This window comes from Ailuropoda melanoleuca, chromosome 6, assembly GCF_002007445.2.
Source record: "Ailuropoda melanoleuca isolate Jingjing chromosome 6, ASM200744v2, whole genome shotgun sequence".
Lineage (NCBI taxonomy): Eukaryota > Metazoa > Chordata > Mammalia > Carnivora > Ursidae > Ailuropoda > Ailuropoda melanoleuca.
This window is the reverse complement of record NC_048223.1, coordinates 103,167,453-103,185,643: the sequence shown is the minus strand read 5'-3', so window position 1 is coordinate 103,185,643 and position 18,191 is coordinate 103,167,453. Positions and strand designations below refer to the sequence as shown.

Below are 18,191 nucleotides of genomic sequence, written 5' to 3'. Positions count from 1 at the left end.
AAAAACAGCAAATTACAGTGTTTACTTTTGTCTTTATATCCATTTGGTAGTCCAGTAAAGTCACAGCTACCCCTGCGGGTGGGAAGTGGCTCTTCTCTAAGGGTACAGTTAATGCTGGCTTGCCACCCCTTTCTTTTGTGTAACTAAATTGGAGGTTTCAGGAAAGCCGAGGAGACATGCTCCCTGAGGCATTTGCTTGCTGATAGGTCCTGTGGCTTTTGTGACCTGATGGTACAATAAAGTCTTCTTCAGATGATTACAGTGATGAATGGTTCCCCCACCCATGGAAGAGCGTCTGTGTATTCTCAGCAGAGGAGGGTGTGTTAGTGTCAGAGGCTTCATAAGAAACAGGCCAGTAACCCTACCCCCTTCCATGGAATTCATCTCACTTGTTGTGACACATGGTTTCCTCCCAACCCAATTTGGCTTTCTAAATTTAGTCCTCTATAATGGGAAGTAGAGATCTTTAATTAATGGATTAGCAAGTTCTGTGCAGTTACTGCCTCTGGTGGTGAAGGGTGAACAGGAGAATAACACTAAGTGGCAATAGTGGCATTTTGGTATTTTAGGAGAAAAGAGTATGATTGTGTGAGAGTTTGAGATTGAGGGAATGTCAGAAGATCTAAAGATATCAGAAGAGATTGAGATGACTTAAGTTAGTAGAATTTCCTAGGTAGGAACGATCTTATTAATATACAGGACTCTTGTGGTTGTCTATGGATAGTTACATAATTGCCAAGTTCTAAAAATTTAGGATTAAAGAGAAAACACAAAAATGATGCAAATCTTTGGATGTTGGTTAGTTGTATAACTTACAAGTACAAATGGTTTATGTCTATAACTGGGAAGAAGTTACCCATTGTAGTAATAACGAGTTGGTAGTAATAGTTAATTCTACCTGCTTTTGATTCTCTTCTGGTTTGATTTTCTTTTGTATTCTGTTTTCTTTCCTTTCTATCCTAGCCATCCTGTCTCTGGTTCCTGGAATCTCTCTGGCTTTTCTCCCATCCTCATCACCTGTGGTCCTCTTCCTCATAGTTCTGTTGTGTTGCCTTTTACCATTTACCCTGGTCTGTCTCCCTGGGTCCTAGGGCTTTCCATTACTGTCCTTCTTTCACTTTGTATCCTGTCCTTCGTGCTACTGTTGTCATATATTCTACTGGCACGTATGTTATAAACCCCAAAATACATTGCCATCATTTTTGTTTAAAGAGTCCGTTATCTTTTAAAGAGATTAAAAATGCCTTCTGTATTTATTTTTTCTTGATCTTAGCATTTCCCCATTCTGGCTAGGAGACTGTGAGGTGGGAGACCATTTTTATCCTATGTTGGTCAGTTAACTTTATGTCTTCGAGTACTTTCTGTCACATGCAGCTCTGTTCATAATTATGTGCTATTTCAGGACTGATTGGCATCCTAAGCCTTGATAGGTTGAGAGGAGATAAAGATGAGGATTAGTAGTGATGCTGGGATGACTTCTTGTTCCTGAGGCGTAGGCATTTGTACTGGAGTTCTCTGCCAAGCGAGGTTAGGTCCTTTTCCTATATAGACTGGGTGAGCCTCCTGGAACCCTGGCTTCCCGTAGTGATACACAGTAGAGATGCAGAGCAGCAGGTGTTAAGGAAAGTTGCAAAATACTATACTACATCTGATGCATCAGAGCCCATAATAATGTATAATATTGCAATCAGTGAATATAAATGTAGTTATGGTGGATCCACCCACTCCTTGGCTGGCACTACCCCTCATATGTTGGTATGCCCATGTTTTTATTCTTTCTTTGCCTTCTAGACTTAAGGATTTGCTGGAGGTGTGTGAACCTCACCATGGTAAATATGCTTATGTGTATAGATGCCCATAATATGCTGAGAACCTTAATTGAATTTTATTTATAAATAAAACTGGTAAGGCATTTGTTGTTAGATTGGATGCACAGAAGCAGTTGGGTGTCCAGGAAGCAGTTGGCTAGGGCCCAAATGCCTTTTGTTGTTTGGAATGTGGGTGTGTAGTATCACTGCACTTTGAATGATGATTTTTATTCCTGTGCTGTTTGACTGCGGTCGCTTTTTGTTTTTGGGGAGGTAACCAGAGGTCGCCCTCCAAATTCCCATATGGAAATCCCAGGCGTGGTCTTGTGGTTGAGGATGAGGTAGCTGTATTAGTTGGGGGTTTAATCCTGCCTGCTCTGTTGGTTTTACAGATACAAGCCCTGACCTTCTCCCTGCTGCCACTGTCTATTTATAGGATGCCTGTCACCATAGTATCTGAGTATGTGGGGAAATACATTTAGGCTAACTTCAACTAGAATAGGGGAAGGAAGAAGGCCTGCCTCTCTCATTGCCCTTTTTGTAGCAATCACTATTTTCCACCAAGTTACGGAAGGTTCAAAAGCTCTAATCTGACCTCTAGGCTACCCAGATCTCCTGTTTTGGATAAAAGATTAGGTCTTAAAACTATTCTCTATAGAGAAAGAAAAGTGGGTATTAGGGTAAGATCCTAGGAAATAGGTCTTTACCTTTGAGAATATAATGAGAGATAAAGATCTTTGTGTCCAGAAAAATGGCCATTTGCATATACATATTTTGCATATAATTTCAGAGAGTTCACAGACCCTCTGAAGCCATCCATGATCCTGTGTTAAGAATCCCTGTCTTAATTTTAGGTTCCATGGCTTCCCAATTATTTCTGTTTTCACGGAACGTCTTACTCTCTGGTTTAATATTTTTTCTTTATTTACTGATCATACTGTATTTCTCCTGGGAATTTTAGATTCACAATCTCCTCTCTCAACTTCTGGCTGATAAGGAGCACATTGGTCACTGTATTTTATTTCCTGTGTCTTCTTATAGCACTTTGAGTTTCTATTTTATCATATTGCACTGTTCTGCTATGTGTGCATAAGTCTGTATAATGATTTATTTAAATATCTTTCTTGCCTGTTAAAAAAGTTCTTGTAGGGCAGGGCCTATGTTTTTATCATTGCTTTATCCTCAGCACACTACTTGGCTTATAACAGGGGCTCGGAAAATATTTGAATGCATAAATGGATAAGTGAACATGTAGAATTTCTATTATTGATGAATCAACATGCTCTTAAAGCAGCACAGTGTTGTGTTCGGGCCTCAAAACAGTAACAACAATAATGATAAAAATAGCAGTAATAATAATAGAATCCGGTAGGATGTTTGTTGTCATGTTTCTATTGAGCTGACTTTATCACCTTTTTATTTGAATTGTGTGTTGGTTTGTTTTTTTTTTTGAAGATTTTATTTATTTATTTATTTGAGAGATCATGATTCCAGCTGAAGGCAGAGGCCTAACCGGCTGAGCCACGGGTGTCATCGTCCCCCCCCATTTGAATTGCTGATGTGAAAGGGAGTGGTGGGTGATTTCTCTTTCCTTTGTCTGTTTCTTCCTTACCTACAGATACATGGATTGCTTTTAACTAAGTAAAAATGGAAACTTTGATGGTTTCCAAGCCATTAACCAAAGAATGAGCAGAATGTTTAGAGAGAAGCAGTAGTTAGAGAGGAAAAGACCTCAACAGAGCTTCATGGAGTCAGCTTATTTTACCTCCACTGCAGGCAGAAGGGGCACTGGGGAGGCAGCCTGCATTTAAATAGTATAGCTTTCCACAGTCTGAAAACATGGGTCGATTTAAAGGCAGATTTATACTGACATTTTATATTCGACATTTATCTATGGATCACTGTCCTTCTTACCCTTTCACTTTGCCACATCCCTGGGTGATAAGTCATTATTTTTATCGCCATTTGTTGGGGAAGGGAGTGGAGGTATAGGAGGGTAAGTGCCTTGCTCCGGATCATGGAACCAGATACTAAACAGAGTCATGATTAGAACTTAGTTCCTGACTCCTATGCTCAGACGCAGATCACTAGGCAACATTTGCCTCCCTGCAGGAAGAAAGGCCCCAAAGCCCCCAAAACAATCTGTTCAGCTTCACTGTGCTAAATAGCATCCAAAGCATTCACAGCTCTGTGAAAAAGAGAGAAATCGTACATGGCCTGACCTTTTAGATACCTACTGGGAAAAATGAAAAATCCAGAGAGTGTCACAGCTTTGTGGATCCAGCTGGCTTTCTCATCACTAGCAGAAGCCTGTGACTCCATGATTAGATATACCTTGAGACTGGGAGTTGAGAGGCTTTTGTTGGAAGCTTGTTATATTGTAGGTGTTGTCACAGAGGACTGAAAATTTTCAAGAGAAAGATTGACCTGAGCCATATATTGACCTGTGTGTTCTTATGTAAGTATAGCTTTGACAGCTTGGTGGCCCCTCCTGATTTAGGGAAACTATTCTTTGAACTTTTAATTCTCAGCTTTTTTGTTGTTGTTGTTTAGTTCTTTTTTAAACTTTCAATTTTGATATAATTATAGACTCACAGGAAGTTGCAAAAATAGTATAGCAAGTTCTCGCACCCTTCACCCAGCTTCCTCCAATGGTGACATCTTATATAACTCTACAGTATTGCTTCTCTTAGTTTTGAAGAAGGTATAGGGAGGAGGAAAGGACAGCAGTAAACAGCTAGAGTAGATGGGAAGAGAAATTTTGGCAGCTGCTGTTGCTATTTTGTTTTTAAAATTGCTTTTTAAATTGTTCTTCCTCTTTCCCCCAAATTTTCTCTGATGTAGGGGAATATGTTACAAGATGTATTCTAGGCTTGATGCGCCTAATTAAGACTGCTCTAGCTTCCATGGGCAAAAAGATGGAGGCTTCTTTCTTCTGTGGATAATCAATTTCTCTCAGAATTTTTTTTTTAAAGATTTTTTTATTTATTCAACAGAGATAGAAACAGCCAGTGAGAGAGGGAACACAAGCAGGGGGAGTGGGAGAGGAAGAAGCAGGCTCATAGCGGAGGAGCCTGAAGTGGGGCTCGATCCCATAACGCCGGGATCACGCCCTGAGCCGAAGGCAGACGCTCAACCGCTGTGCCACCCAGGCGCCCCTCTCTCAGAATGTTTTAATACAGGGTCATTAGAAGGCATTTTTCTGTTTCCATAATTTTGTTATGAAAGATTCTGTACAGCAGTGTAGAAAGCCCTAGCACTGAAAAAGAATGCCAGAAGACTCTTTTTTCCTTCAAATCACCACATTTGGTTAAATCTAAAATTTATACTATTTTGACTCTTTCTTTCATCCCCTCAGAAACTTGGCAGAAGCAAAAGATAAGAATTTCTAACAGGTTTAGCCTGTTAGAGGGAGAAAAAGATTCCCACCAAAGAGCCCCTGAAAAGAGTGAGAAATCTCTGTTCTTTTCTCTGCACATGAAGTCGCTTCCCATCCAGAGAAATGTCAACTCTCATAGGCCCATTAGCATCTTGTCAACTAAAAGAGACAGAGGAAGGAGTAGCTGTGCTTTTGTTGCTCTGCCCGTACTAGTTCTAAAGGAACATATTTGGTTTCATGAGGTGTCATTGTTTCCCGGATCTCCAGTGAGGAGGACAGGTCTATTACTGTTTTTCTCACATTTTGGCAGGAAGTAAAGTTCTTGATTCTATATCACATGCCTCCACTGAGACGTGGTCTTGCTGACTGTTAGATTTCTTAAAGGGTGACGATTTTGGCTCTCCCTCAGCTGGGCAGTGTTGGAAAAAATAAGCAGGTGGTATAGGACCCTAGAAGGCACTGGCTTCTGAACTTGGTTAGAGGCAGCTGCACAGGAATTAGATGTATGGGATCCTGCATTTCCCAGAGTCTAAGTTCCATATTGGAACTTTCACATAAGGGCTCATTTTCATGGTAAAGAAGAGGGTGGGTGGTAACTGTGAGAATTGCAGGGTCCCCAAGTAAATGGGGAATTGGAGATAGTTGAGAACCTTATTATTCCTTTAACACACATATACTTCAACAGCAAGGAAAATGTAACACAGAACCTAACATCTGTTTAAAGAAAGAATTTGTTCTTTTTTCCAGGTCATCTGGAAGGGTGTGGAGCCTTTAGGCAGTGCAGCTTGTTGATGTACTGATTTTTTTTGTTGTGGTGGTGGTAAAATACACTTAATACTTACCATCGTAACTGTTTTTAAGTGTACAGATCAGTGATCTTAAATATTTATCACATTGTTGTGCAACCATCACCACCGTCTCTCCCCATGACTCTTTTCATCTTGTAAAACAAAAACTCTCTACCTACCTAACAAGAACTCCCTATTCTTCCCTTTGCCAGGCTCTGGCAAGCAGGGTTCCACTTTCTGTCTTTATGACTTTGACTACACACTAAGCACCCCAAGTGAGTGAAATCATATAGTATTTGTCTTTTTGCAACTGCCTTATTTCACTTAATGTTCTCAGGTTCAAGAAATCAGATTCTCGGGGCGCCTGGGTGGCACAGCGGTTGAGCGTCTGCCTTCGGCTCAGGGCGTGATCCCGGCGTTATGGGATCGAGCCCCAGGTCAGGCTCCTCCGCTATGAACCTGCTTCTTCCTCTCACTCCCCCTGCTTGTGTTCCCTCTCTCGCTGGCTGTCTATCTCTGTCAAATAAATAAATAAAATCTTTAAAAAAAAATCAGATTCTCTCTTCCTCAGAGTTTGCTTTTTTGTTGTTGTTAATATTTTTGTTTATTGTTTTTTTGTTTGTTGTAGGCTGTCTCTGCCCATGTTCAGCCTGAATGTAAACTTAATGTCTTCTTCTTTCTCTTCTGAGCCTTTTCTTGGGCATGTGCAATCACTTTCTAATTTTCCTTGTATATGCAGTTGATTTTTGTTTTTGTTTTTTTTAAAGGAGCCCCAACGCAGGGCTTGAATTCATGACCCTGAGATCAAGACCTGAGCTGAGATCAAGAGTCAGATGCTTGGGGCGCCTGGGTGGCATAGCGGTTGGGCGTCTGCCTTCGGCTCAGGGCGTAATCCCGGCGTTATGGGATCGAGCCCCACATCAGGCTCCTCTGCTATGAGCCTGCTTCTTCCTCTCCCACTCCTGCTTGTGTTCCCTCTCTTGCTGGCTGTCTCTACCTCTGTCAAATAAATAAATAAAATCTTTAAAAAAAAAAAAAAAAAGAGTCAGATGCTTAACTGACTGAGCCACCCGGGTGCCCCTATGCAATTGTTTTTGAATGTTGTAGTCTTAAATGCCTGGTTTCTAAAGGGAGAAAGACAAAAAAATGAAGGTGGGGAAAAGAGGGGCACTTGACCCTTTATTTATTTTTTAAGATTTTATTGATTTATTTGAGAGAGAGCGTGAGCACAAGAGTGGGGAGGGAGAAGCAGACTCCCCACTGAGTGGGGCTTGATCCCAGGACCCTGAGATCATGACCTGAGCCAAAGGTTTAACTGACTGAGCCACCCAGGCACCCCATACCTGGCCCTTTAAATCTCATGGATGTAACTTAGTGGATGGGGATGGGTTTGCCCCAGTGAGAGGAGATGCAGCAACAATAGCGGGTTGCTTCTTTGTCTGCATCTCTATAGTCAGAAGCAGCAATCAGCTATCCAAGCACAGATCCCCAGTATTTGGAGGACAGGATCCTTTTTTCCCACCTTACCTCTTATAAGCTGTGTGCGTGCTGCTTGCCACATGGCCAGGGCAGCCGGCGGGGTGGGGGTGGGGTGCATAGCCGCTACTGTGCTAAGAGCTGAAATTGACTGAAATTAACCAAAATTTACCATCCAAGTCTTCCCCGGGGAAGTTGGAAACCTTCCCCAGACTTCAGAGTTTCAAAATAGTTAACATCAGACAGATTCTTCCCCTGCAATGATTGTCTGGTAGGGAGAGAGATACCTGGTGCTTTCTACTTTGCTGTTTTCACAGAATGCTTCCATCAGATGTACTAACTTTTGTGCTCTGTTCACCTGGAGAGGCTCATAGCACACAACCTAAGCCATTTCATTTTCTTTTTTGGTTCATTGGCCTCTTTAAGTGAGGTGCTTGGGTTTGCAGCCAGACAGATGCCTGTATTCTCAGAGGCCACCTTGTGTATTTTAAAATTATTCTACTGGTAGGTGTTGGCTTCTAAGTCCTTCCTGCACCACTTTGCTGATTGACAGTGGGCCTGCTGATTGTTGGCAGTGTCCCTGGGTAATTGGTGATTTTTGTCCAGAGATGCTGGAATTGGCTAGAGTTTATAGTGCCTCTGGGGTTTGGGAGGCATCGGCTTGTTATACTAGTGCTATTTCTAGCCTGTCCTTGGAGTTCCTCTGCCTTTCTTCTAAGCAAGTGAGATGCTAATATTTCTCTTCAATCAGTCACTGTGAAATTATCCATTTCCCCAAATGAGCGCATTTTGATTTGGATCTGTGGCATCTCATTCTAACTCCATGGCAGGCCACAAAATAGGGCCTGGTCGAGTCTTGTCTTTGCTTTCTTTCTTTTTTCTTCCTAGTATGTTAAAGCTGTTCAAACAGACAGTTCTCTCTGACCTGATTCTTTGGAGACAATTTATTTGTGCTCTGCTGGAGGCTGTCTCCTTCCTGTTTTTAATATTATTTAAATGTCATTCACTTGGTTTTATAATTAAACCTCCCCTTTGCTTCTCTGAGGCAGGTGTCTGAGTTACCACTTAATTGTATCTTTCTGTAGTTGGCTTGTTCTTCTCTGCACCTGGTTTACCTCAGTGTGGGGGACAGGTTTTAGTCCTGGAGAAGTTCCCATATACATTATTCATTCTACTGTTCTACATGGCAACACAATTTGCTGCTACTCTCTCCTTGAATTCAAAGCAGTTTGGGAAAAAATCTGGGGAAGTCCTGATTATGTGGGGTACATTGATGTTAGGAACAGCTCTGCAAACAAGGTTCCTGGTGGGGTGAGAGAGTGTGTGATGTGGCAGGATTCTCAGGTGGATGGCACCAAACTCTTCCCGTTTGAGAAATAGATCAGCTGCTTCTGCCTCTGAGAACTCACTTGGGACTTAGGGAACCATCAAGATGCCTATTCCTGGTTCAGCTTCCCAGAACCTGCATGCTGTTTTATATTCCACATGTATCTGCATACAGAAGTCAGAACTATGCACTGTTGCCATACTTGATGTGCAAGACTCCCCAAGGGAAGGAGCTTGGGCCAAAGCTAAGTGTGAGACTGACTGGTGCCTCTCGTAGAGTCAAAAGAGGCAGCACATGCAGCCAATTTGTAGTTCCTGAAAAAGAGCCCAGAAACAAAATTTTCGAAGTGCCTGGTAGACTTTCCAATGAAGAAACAAGTTTGTATAGAGCACCCACTTCCCTACAACTTAACCATATTGCATGTATAATATAATACCTCAAATATCTCACTAACATAACTTCTCTATTTTTTACTCAGTGTAGGTTAAGAGTATTTGGGGCCAGGTATCTGGAGCCTCATTTAATAGAGTTAGCAAAGATTAGGAGTCTAATCCAGGATCCCCAAGGACTTCCTAGACTATTGTTGGTACTTAAGTGCATTGTTGGCTTTGATTGGGAACTTTGATCATTATTCTGAAGGCTGCCATAGTGTTGTCTTGAAGGCTACTCAGGATTCATTTTGAATTTGCATTCCTGCCCAGGAGTCTGCGGCTCTCTGTTGATTGAGTATATTTGGCTCCTTTTCTTTAACCTGTCAAAGAGGAAACACCTTTGCATGTTTGGCCGTGTACTCTGTGCTGTGTATACCGTGATGTAAATTTTAGCTAGTCACTTACGCTGAGGCTATAGAAAGTTGGGATGGATGTTTGTGGGGCTCATGCTAGTGTTGGTAGAAAGAAAAACGACCTCTTGTTTGTTTTTAATTGGTAAAACTTACGTAACATAAATTTTTACTATTTTTAAACATACAGTTCAGTGGCATTAAGTATATTCACATCATTGTTGTAAACATTTCCACCTTCCATCTCCAGAATTTTTTTTGTCTTCCCAAACTGAAACTCTGTGTACCCAATAAACCATAACTCTACATTTCTCCTTCCCCCCACTCCTGGCAACTACCATTGTACTTTCTGTCTCTGTGAATTGACTACTCTAGTCATATAAGTTGAATCATTCAGTCTTTGTCTTTTTGTGCCTTTTTCCACTTAGCATAGTGACTTCATGGTTCATCCATGTTGTAGCATGTGTCAAGATTTCCTTCCTTTTTCAGGCTGAATATTATTCCATTGTTTGTGTATACTGCATTTTGTTTATTCATTCATCGGTTGATAGATATTGGGCTGCTTCCACCTTTTGGCTATTGTGGACAATGCTGCTATGAGCATGGGTGTATAAATATTTGTTCGAGTCCTTCCTTTTCACCTCTTGCTTTTGAGAGTGTGCACGTTAAAGTGTCCTAGGTCAGTGGAGTGAAATCCTCAGATTCTTATGAGAGAGATGCACTTGAACCTACAAGATTTTTTCCATTGGCCACTTTGATATATGAGGGCCTGGTCAGTGGAGTTCTGACTAAAGTTATGGTTTGGGTAGCAAATGTAGGTATTGACCCTAGATAGCTAGCTCCCCCACCCTCAACAAATGTTCTTTTAATTTAAGTTTAGGAGGAACCAGTGCAGTTGTATAGACCTTGGCAGGGAGAGTTCATGGACCTTCTTCTCAATATGTTGCCCTTAATGCAGTTTAGCTCCAACTAGCTATGCGACTTTGAGTAGCGTATTTAACCTTTCTGAATTTCAATTTGGTCATCTGTAAATTGGGACCAATAATACCTTCTTCATTGGATAGTTAAGGGGATTTGATGAGAATAATGTACTTTAAGTGCTTTACATAATGCTTAGCATTATTAGTAGTAGGCACTTGATATATATTCCCTCCCTTGCTGCTTATGGCCACCATGTTTCTCCCTTTGAAAAGAGATGAGTGTAGTTTGGGGCAGGTGACTTCTGTAGTTAAGTCTCTTTTTAAGGTGTCACATAGAGGGCAGTACAAAAGAGGAAGGTTTGAGATCCTTTGTGCGAGCTTCTAGCACAGTTATTAACTTGTTGTTGTTGTCACTCAGCAAGAAGATATGATACATTCCTTTATATGATATGTCTGTCTGGCATTGGTGTGTTGGGGCAGCACAGTCTTGGGGCTCTGGAGGATGGAAGCTGATGAGAATTGTCTGTTACATCCTGGAAGGTTTCAGCTGCAAAGCTTGTCTGCATCTGAAAGGGTACTCTGTGCAATAAGCTCTGCCATTCTGTTCTGTGGGGATGAGCAGCCCTTGCTCACCAGATGGGCAGAGCTGTTTACACAGTGCTGAGTTACTGTAACATAGGCCCTTCTTTGGGAATATCTCAGACTAGCATCAAGTCTTTGGTAAGGAAGAGCTTGTGGTAGCCTCTTCTTCCCTTATAAAAACTATTTAAAAATTGGAATAGTGCCTGGGTGGCTCAGTCAGTTAAGCATCTGACTCTTGATTTCCGGTCAGGTCATGATCTCAGGGCCCTGGGATTGAGCCCCGCTCAGCGGGGAGTCTGCGTGTCCCTCTCGTCTGTTCCTCCCCCCACCACTCTCTCTCTCTCTCCATCTCTAAAATAGATTAAAAATCTTAAAAAAAAAAAAAGGAAACATGGTAAGCCAAAAGTTATATTAAAAAAAAGGACATCCTGCCCTCCTTATCTCCACAATGACTACAACATGTACTTGATACCAAACTCTTACAGACATATGACTAATTAACAGCGCTATGTTTATACAACCAATCCCTTGTCTTTTGTAGTTATCTTAACTCTTCTGTGTACTGCTGCTTCTGTGACTATCTGTGGAACAGTTTGGCTGGTGATGTGCTCAGATGACACCAAGTGGACAAGTGGATAAAGGGCAGTTTTCTAAAAATGTGTGTGTGTGTGTATGCATGCACGTGCGCGCGTGCGGAGAATGGTGAGCCAGAAGCCAGCCAGGATGAGCTCTGTGCTACTTATGTGTTGGCACTGAGATCCCGAGTGCCAGTTCTCTACTCTCCTTGACCTGCCCCTGTCTGATAGGAAGCTGTTCTCTTCTTTGGCCTGCAGTTAAATCCTGTGCATAGCTCTGTGCCATAACAGCTTATGAATAAGCCTGGCTGCTAATTATTTATACCAATGTTTTTGTCTTGTTTTGTTTCAGTTCTGATTTTGCATAAAGAAAGGGGATCTTGGCTCCCTTTATTTATTTTATTTAATTTATTTATTTTTTATTTATTTATTTGACAGAGACAGCCAGCGAGAGAGGGAACACAAGCAGGGGGAGTGGGAGATGAAGAAGCAGGCTCCCAGCAGAAGAGCCTGATGTGGGGCTCGATCCCAGAATGCTGGGATCACGCCCTGAGCTGAAGGCAGACGCTTAACGACTGCGCCACCCAGGCGCCCCTCCCTTTATTTATTTTAAATATTTATTTATTTTAGAGAGAGAGAGCGCGAGTGAGAGCGTGTGCATGTGCATAAGCAAGGGGAGGGGGAGAGGGAGAGGGAGAGAGAATCTCCCGCAGACTCCCTGCTGAGTGGGGAGCCTGACACTGGCTCAGTTTCACGATCCTGAGATAATGACCTGAGCTGAAATCAAGAGTTGGACACTTAACTGACTGAGTCACTCAGGTGCACCTGGCTCTCTTTAAAGTCCAGATCCAATCACATTCCATGTTCAGTACTTAATTTTAAAGAGGATAAAGCTGATGAAGGGGATGGGAACAGTTTTAGTTGGCAGTTAGGTGCTGTTTCTCCCCTTCTTTCCCTTCCTGTCCCTCCCTCCCTCCCTCCTTTCCTCCCTCCCTCCCTCTCTCCCTCCCTCTCTTTCTCTTTCCCTTTCTTTCTTTCATACTACAAAGGCAGCAGGAACAGAGAAGAGGGGAGAGAGGTGTGTGACAGGTGAGCTGTGGAGGACTAGAGCAGATACAGAGGCCCTGCTGAGGTGGTTGTGAGCTGAGAGAAGCTACTTGGGAGTCTTTTAGGTTTGCGAGTGGGCAGTAGAAAGGTAATCATGAGGTATTAAACACCTGTACTCTAATAAAGTAGCTCAGGACCAAGAGAAAAAGTGAACCAGATACATGAAAATAACCTGGAATAGCCAGTAGGTGGAGAAAGGTATAAACCAGAGTTAAGAGAAGTGTTGGGAACAGTGTAGTCAGCAAATCTAAGCATACCATTTATAGGTAAGCTTCCTTTCCTTTAACATTTAACTCCATCTGGCACCTTTATTTAATCTTAATGGAATGGCAGAAAGAACGCTAAACAGGAGACCAGGTTCTAGTCTCAGCTTAGTCACTAGCTACTTGGGGTGGTGGGGGGAAGAGGTGTTTTCTAATCCAAAAATGAGGGATCTGGATTACATGATCTCTAAAGTCCTTTCTACCTTCAAAAATCAGCTGTGCTGAAGCCTCACAGACTTAGAACTCCCAACACATTAGGTCAGACGATAGCAGAGCATGTGTGTAGTGAGGTAGAGGGCACCAAACAGTTGACAGAATGAGTGCAGTCGGGGTGGTGATGAAAGATTTTCAAAAAGCACCATTCCATGCGATGTTGGAGCATTCCCTGAGGAGGAATTGTGGTCCCTGATGTCAGAGGCTTGTGGAAGCCAATTTTAAGGTTCATTTGTTCATTTTCTCTGTTTATGAAATTTCCTCTAGAGAATGACCACTTCCACATAAGAAAACCCTGGCCTTTTTTGGAGGTGCGGGGGTGGGGGGGCAGAGGAGGGGTCTGCCTGAATTATCCGGGGTAGAATGCAGGTTCTCCCTGGCACTGACTCTCAGAGTATTGCAATGCTGACTTCTCCTTCTCAAAGCTCTTTGGCTCCACTGATGTCTGTGGTAGTTGGGACACAGGTTGCCTCTTGGCCTGTGCCAGAATTGCTTTCTTCCTCCCCTTGTATTTATCACTTTGTCATCCCTGACTCTGAATCCCAGAGATCAAGACTAGCTGTAGTCCAGCAAAGGAGCAATAAATCATCATTCCCACTTCCTTTTCTCCAGGTTTTCTGCTACTTAATTACCACACAACCACTGCTGAGGCTGCATCTTTGTTCTGTGTGTGCTGGGGACAAAAGCCCTCATTGATTGGATGTGTACAAAAGCTGCTTTGTCTCTCTCCAGCCATTATGTTTTGCTGTTTTGCCCAGTGCCACGTGCTCTATCCATCCTTTTCTCTTGTCTCCTGTGAGTTTTTAGAATCTGATTGTCAGGTGATTTATCCATTAACAGGGCTTGTCTAAGCTCTGGGAGTAGTGGGTAGAGTGGGCAGCCCTTAACTCGCCAAGATGATCTTCATTAAATAGAGAGGTTTGGTATGGGTTAGTCATTTTTTATATGGATTTTAGCTAGTCCCCTTCATTCTCTGAACTCCTGGTAGGAGTTAAGCAGGTCTTGTGATCCAGAATGGGCTCCTATGGAGCTTTTTTGGGGTCTAGTCCAACAGATTGCTTGTTAACAGATAACATCAAAAGGGCCAACTGCCTATCATTTGCCTTTCCATTATGAAACCTCAGAGAACTTGAGTCAGTGCAAGGGTGAAGAGTTCATAAATGAGGATGCCTATGACCTTCATCTCTAGCAAGGCTTTTTTGCTGTTTGAGGGGAAGATTCAGGCTTTAGAAACAACGTAGACAGGCCCTTGTACTTTTCCTTGCCTGCTGTTCCTTTACTGTACCTGTGATTTCAGAGGTTGAGAATAAGGAGTGTTGTGTGGCAGGCAGCAAGTATCTGGAGAGTCTTACTCCTACTCGTCATTCCCTGCTGTTTCAAATCAAAGCTCACATCTCTTCTCGAAGGGTAGTAAACTTCACACAAAGCTCAGACAGTGTGGGAGAATGGACTTCTTTGCTGGCAAAGAAGCAGATATGGTCTTAGAAAAGGAGAGGTCAAGCCTTTTTTTGTGTCTGTGGGAGTAGAGAGGATTGAGGGGGAGAAGACAGAAGGACCACCAATTGCTTTCAGCTGCTGAACCCCTTCTTCATAGTTTCCCCTCAAGTAGGGAAGGTAGGTACAGTGGCAATAGGCATGATGGGCACAGAAGTAGGATTTACTTCATGGTTGTGGGTGAAAGAGAACAAGGCAACTGATGATTTGTTTTATGCCTAATATTTATTTGCAAAAATGTCTTTATACCTACAGTGTTAATATAGGGACTTGGCAGTCAGTCTTTTAACTGAGGTTGCTTGGGTTTTAATCCTCATTAAGCATACCAGGGAGAAAGGGGACCTTTTTGGTAAGTGTTGTCATGGTTGAGAGAGGAAAGAGTAAGCTGCACTTTTGTTTGAACAGTTAAGGGCTTTTTTTCTCTTCATGAGCTCTGTTCCCATCCAGAGCTGAAGTCCAATATAGTTGGAACATCTGGTGACCAGTTAGAATTGAAGGCTGTCCCCCTTAGCCATGATGTTTGAAACAAATGCATGGTTAAAACAGTGAAATGACATGCCAGCAGCCTAGGATGAGAGGGGATGCTCATTTTGACCTCTAAATTGAGCAAATTTGGTGGGGAAATCACTGCGTGGGAGTAAATTTGTAACACTAATAAGAGATCCTTAAAAAAAAACCTAACACAACATTTGTTTATTTATTTTAGAGAGGAGGGAGAGAGCAGAGGGAGAGAATCTCAAGCAGACTCCCCACTGAGCACAGAACTGGATGTGTGAGATCATGACAAAAGCCAAAACCAAGAATCAGAAGCTTAGCTGTCTGAGCCACCCAGGAACCCCTAAGATGTCCTTTTTGTAGTCATATTTCCAAGCTTAATTGCTATTTAAGAAGTGGCACAGAGAGGTCGGACTGTGGGTCTCCCATGCAGCAGCTGGAGTCATGGCAGGACAGGCGTTTAGAAAGTTTCTTCCCGTCTTTGACCAAGTTTTAGTTGAAAGGAGAGCTGCCAAAATTGTAACCAGAGGAGGCATAATGCTTCCAGAAAAATCTCAAGGAATAGTATTGCAAGCAACAGTAGTAGCTGTTAGATTGGGCTCTAAAGGCAGGGGCAGAGTGGTTCAACCACTTAGCGTGAAAGTTCAAGATCAAGTTCTTCTCTCAGAGTATGGAAGGATCAAAGTAGTTCTAGATGATAAAGATTATTTCTTATTTAGAGATGGTGACATTCTCGGAAAGTATGTAGACTGAAAGAAATCATTATTGAAATGGCATTAAGTGAAGCTGTGAAATCTTTCGTCATGTAATTTTTGTGTCTCTCTTTTATGATAAACTAATGGTATCCAAAAAAAAAAAAAATGGCACAAAGAAGTAGATTTTTAAAAACCTTCTGTGGACAGATAAACAGATACATGCTTGGGAAGGTCAGTGCTTGCTTTAGATATATCTACCTTACCTGCTTTTAAAAAGTTCTTGGTAGGTGTGACTTACTTGTTCTAGCCCTATTTGGGTTCCTTAGATCTAAGTCTGTTTTCATTGCTTTCATTTAACTTTATTGATTATTCTTTGAATATCTGATTGATGTCTTCTTTTTTTTTTTTAAGCCTTGATAAATTTGCTGAAGTTCCTTATGTCAAATGAGACCGTACTTTTGGCTAAACACAACATTTTTACATTAGCCCTTATGGTGAGTAATAAAAAAAATATTTCTTAAGGGGAGTGGGAGGTACAGGTGTCTGTTTGTGGAAAGAATAAGTCATGGGGATAAAAAATACAGCATAGGGAGTATAGTCAATGGCGTTGTAATGGTGTTACATGGTGACAGACAGTAGCTCCACTTGTGGTAAGCATAGCACAGTGTATAGACTTGTTTAGTCACTGTATTACACACCTGAAACTAATGTAATCTGTGTCAATTGACTTCACTTAAAAACTTTTTTTTTTTTTTTTTCCTTTTTCTGAAGCCATACCCTAGGAGAGATAGGCCAGGTTGAAACAGGAGCTGGTATTCTGGGGACTAAGGCATAAGGCAAGCCAGGCCTTTATTTTCCTTTTGGATTTGAATCTCTAGACTGGTGCTCCCCACTCTTCCTCTCTCACCTATGTCTTTGGCACACTTGAGACACTTTCTGTTTCATGAGAGTGTATTATTTGGGATGGGCAAGTATGGGTCACATCTCTGTGAGCCTTGGTCCCTGGTGAGAGACTGAACTAGACTACTATAGTCTCTGTGTTGGTACAGAGCAAAGCCTCTGGAGGTGTCCCAGCCAGATGAATGGTTCCACCATGGCTGCACTTGGTTTCAGACAGACATTACAGATGCCTGTTTATCTGACTGGTTATTTGGGGTAGCAGGAGGGCCTTGTGCCTTTTGACTGTCTTCTCAGGATGTTACCCAGTGTGTTCATAAATATTTAACATTTGAGGGGAAAAAGCCCTGATTTGTAGCATTTGTGGATTTCTATGGTACTCCCATCGTGGCCAGTTTGAAGCTAACAATGTGACATTGTTGAATGCAGAGCTGGGGGTGGTGAGCACTAACACACCATTATATGATATTCCCACCACACAGGTATAAGAAGTGTAAGTAATCTCAAGAACATAAATAATACTAAAAGATAGAAAACAGGAAGTTGTGAGTTTGGGTGTTATCTTCATTTTAATGTAATTTATTGAATTGTAAGTTTTTATGTCAATTTGTAAAAATGGCTTTGTGAAACAACCAGCTCACAAAATTCCTGAAAATTTAACAGTCAGTTCTTACAAGCCAATAAGAACTTGCTACAGCATACTACGGACAATACCTTTCTGGTCTTCATAGCGTGATGCCTGTGTATGGGCTTTTGCTTCTTTTTTAGATTGTGAACCTATTTAATATGTTTATCACATATGGCGACACATTCCTGCCCACTCCCAGCAGCTATGATGAACTCTACTATGAGATTATCCGCATGCACCAGAGCTTTGACAACCTCTACTCTATGGGTAAGCTATCTTTTCTTTTTGCTCCCCTCCCCCCATCAGCTGCAATTTTTGGCATGTAAGAGGAAAAGACTACAAAAGATTCTCTTCTAGTTGCTTGGTTCCCTGCTTGGCATAGAAATCTAGAAGTCTCTTTTCAGGCAATGTGGAGTTCTTTGCTTTTGGGAATTCAGAATTCATCTCAGTACAAAGCTGGTTAGCAGCCCTATAGCCCTTATGTTTGTGAGAGAGAGAGAGTAGGGAGGCTTGTGGATTTAGTGACTGCCAGTGAGATGGGAGTGAAGGAGTGGGTGGAAATTGACAGCAGCAAATAGAAGAGCTTGGATCCCAGAGGAACATTGTGTGATTTGAGAAGGTACAGGATTTTAAAGAGTTTTAATGTACCTATGTATTTTTAGCATAACCTACAAGAAGTGGGCATTAGATAAAAATCTTTCCTGCAAACCTTTCGGTGATTGGCTCAATGAAAATTTACTCTGTGGCCATAGTAAATATAACT

The 18,191-nt window shown here is 42.0% G+C and overlaps 2 protein-coding genes across 8 annotated transcripts in view; both read left to right on the top strand.

The window, feature by feature from the left end:
• Positions 1 to 18,191, top strand: part of ARMH3 (armadillo like helical domain containing 3) — a 187,836-nt gene that overhangs the window by 73,941 nt on the left and 95,704 nt on the right. For all 7 annotated transcript variants that reach the window (XR_004626248.1, XM_002913875.4, XM_034663168.1 and 4 more), the window contains exons 21-22: positions 16,315 to 16,397; positions 17,569 to 17,695. Coding sequence is in view for 6 of the 7 variants with exons in the window: in XM_002913875.4 (XP_002913921.1) it covers positions 16,315 to 16,397; positions 17,569 to 17,695 (210 nt within the window). In the remaining variant the exon portion in view is untranslated. The remainder of the gene's footprint in view (positions 1 to 16,314; positions 16,398 to 17,568; positions 17,696 to 18,191) is intronic.
• Positions 13,521 to 16,301, top strand: LOC117802740 (10 kDa heat shock protein, mitochondrial-like). The gene has a single exon (XM_034663169.1). The coding sequence runs from the start codon at positions 15,653 to 15,655 to the stop codon at positions 15,959 to 15,961; it is 309 nt and encodes a 102-aa protein (XP_034519060.1). The 5' UTR covers positions 13,521 to 15,652; the 3' UTR covers positions 15,962 to 16,301.

Coding starts and splice junctions, on each gene's coding strand:
- LOC117802740 (XM_034663169.1), top strand. CDS start 15,653: ATGGCAGGACAGGCGTTTAGAAAGTTTCTTCCCGTCTTTGACCAAGTT.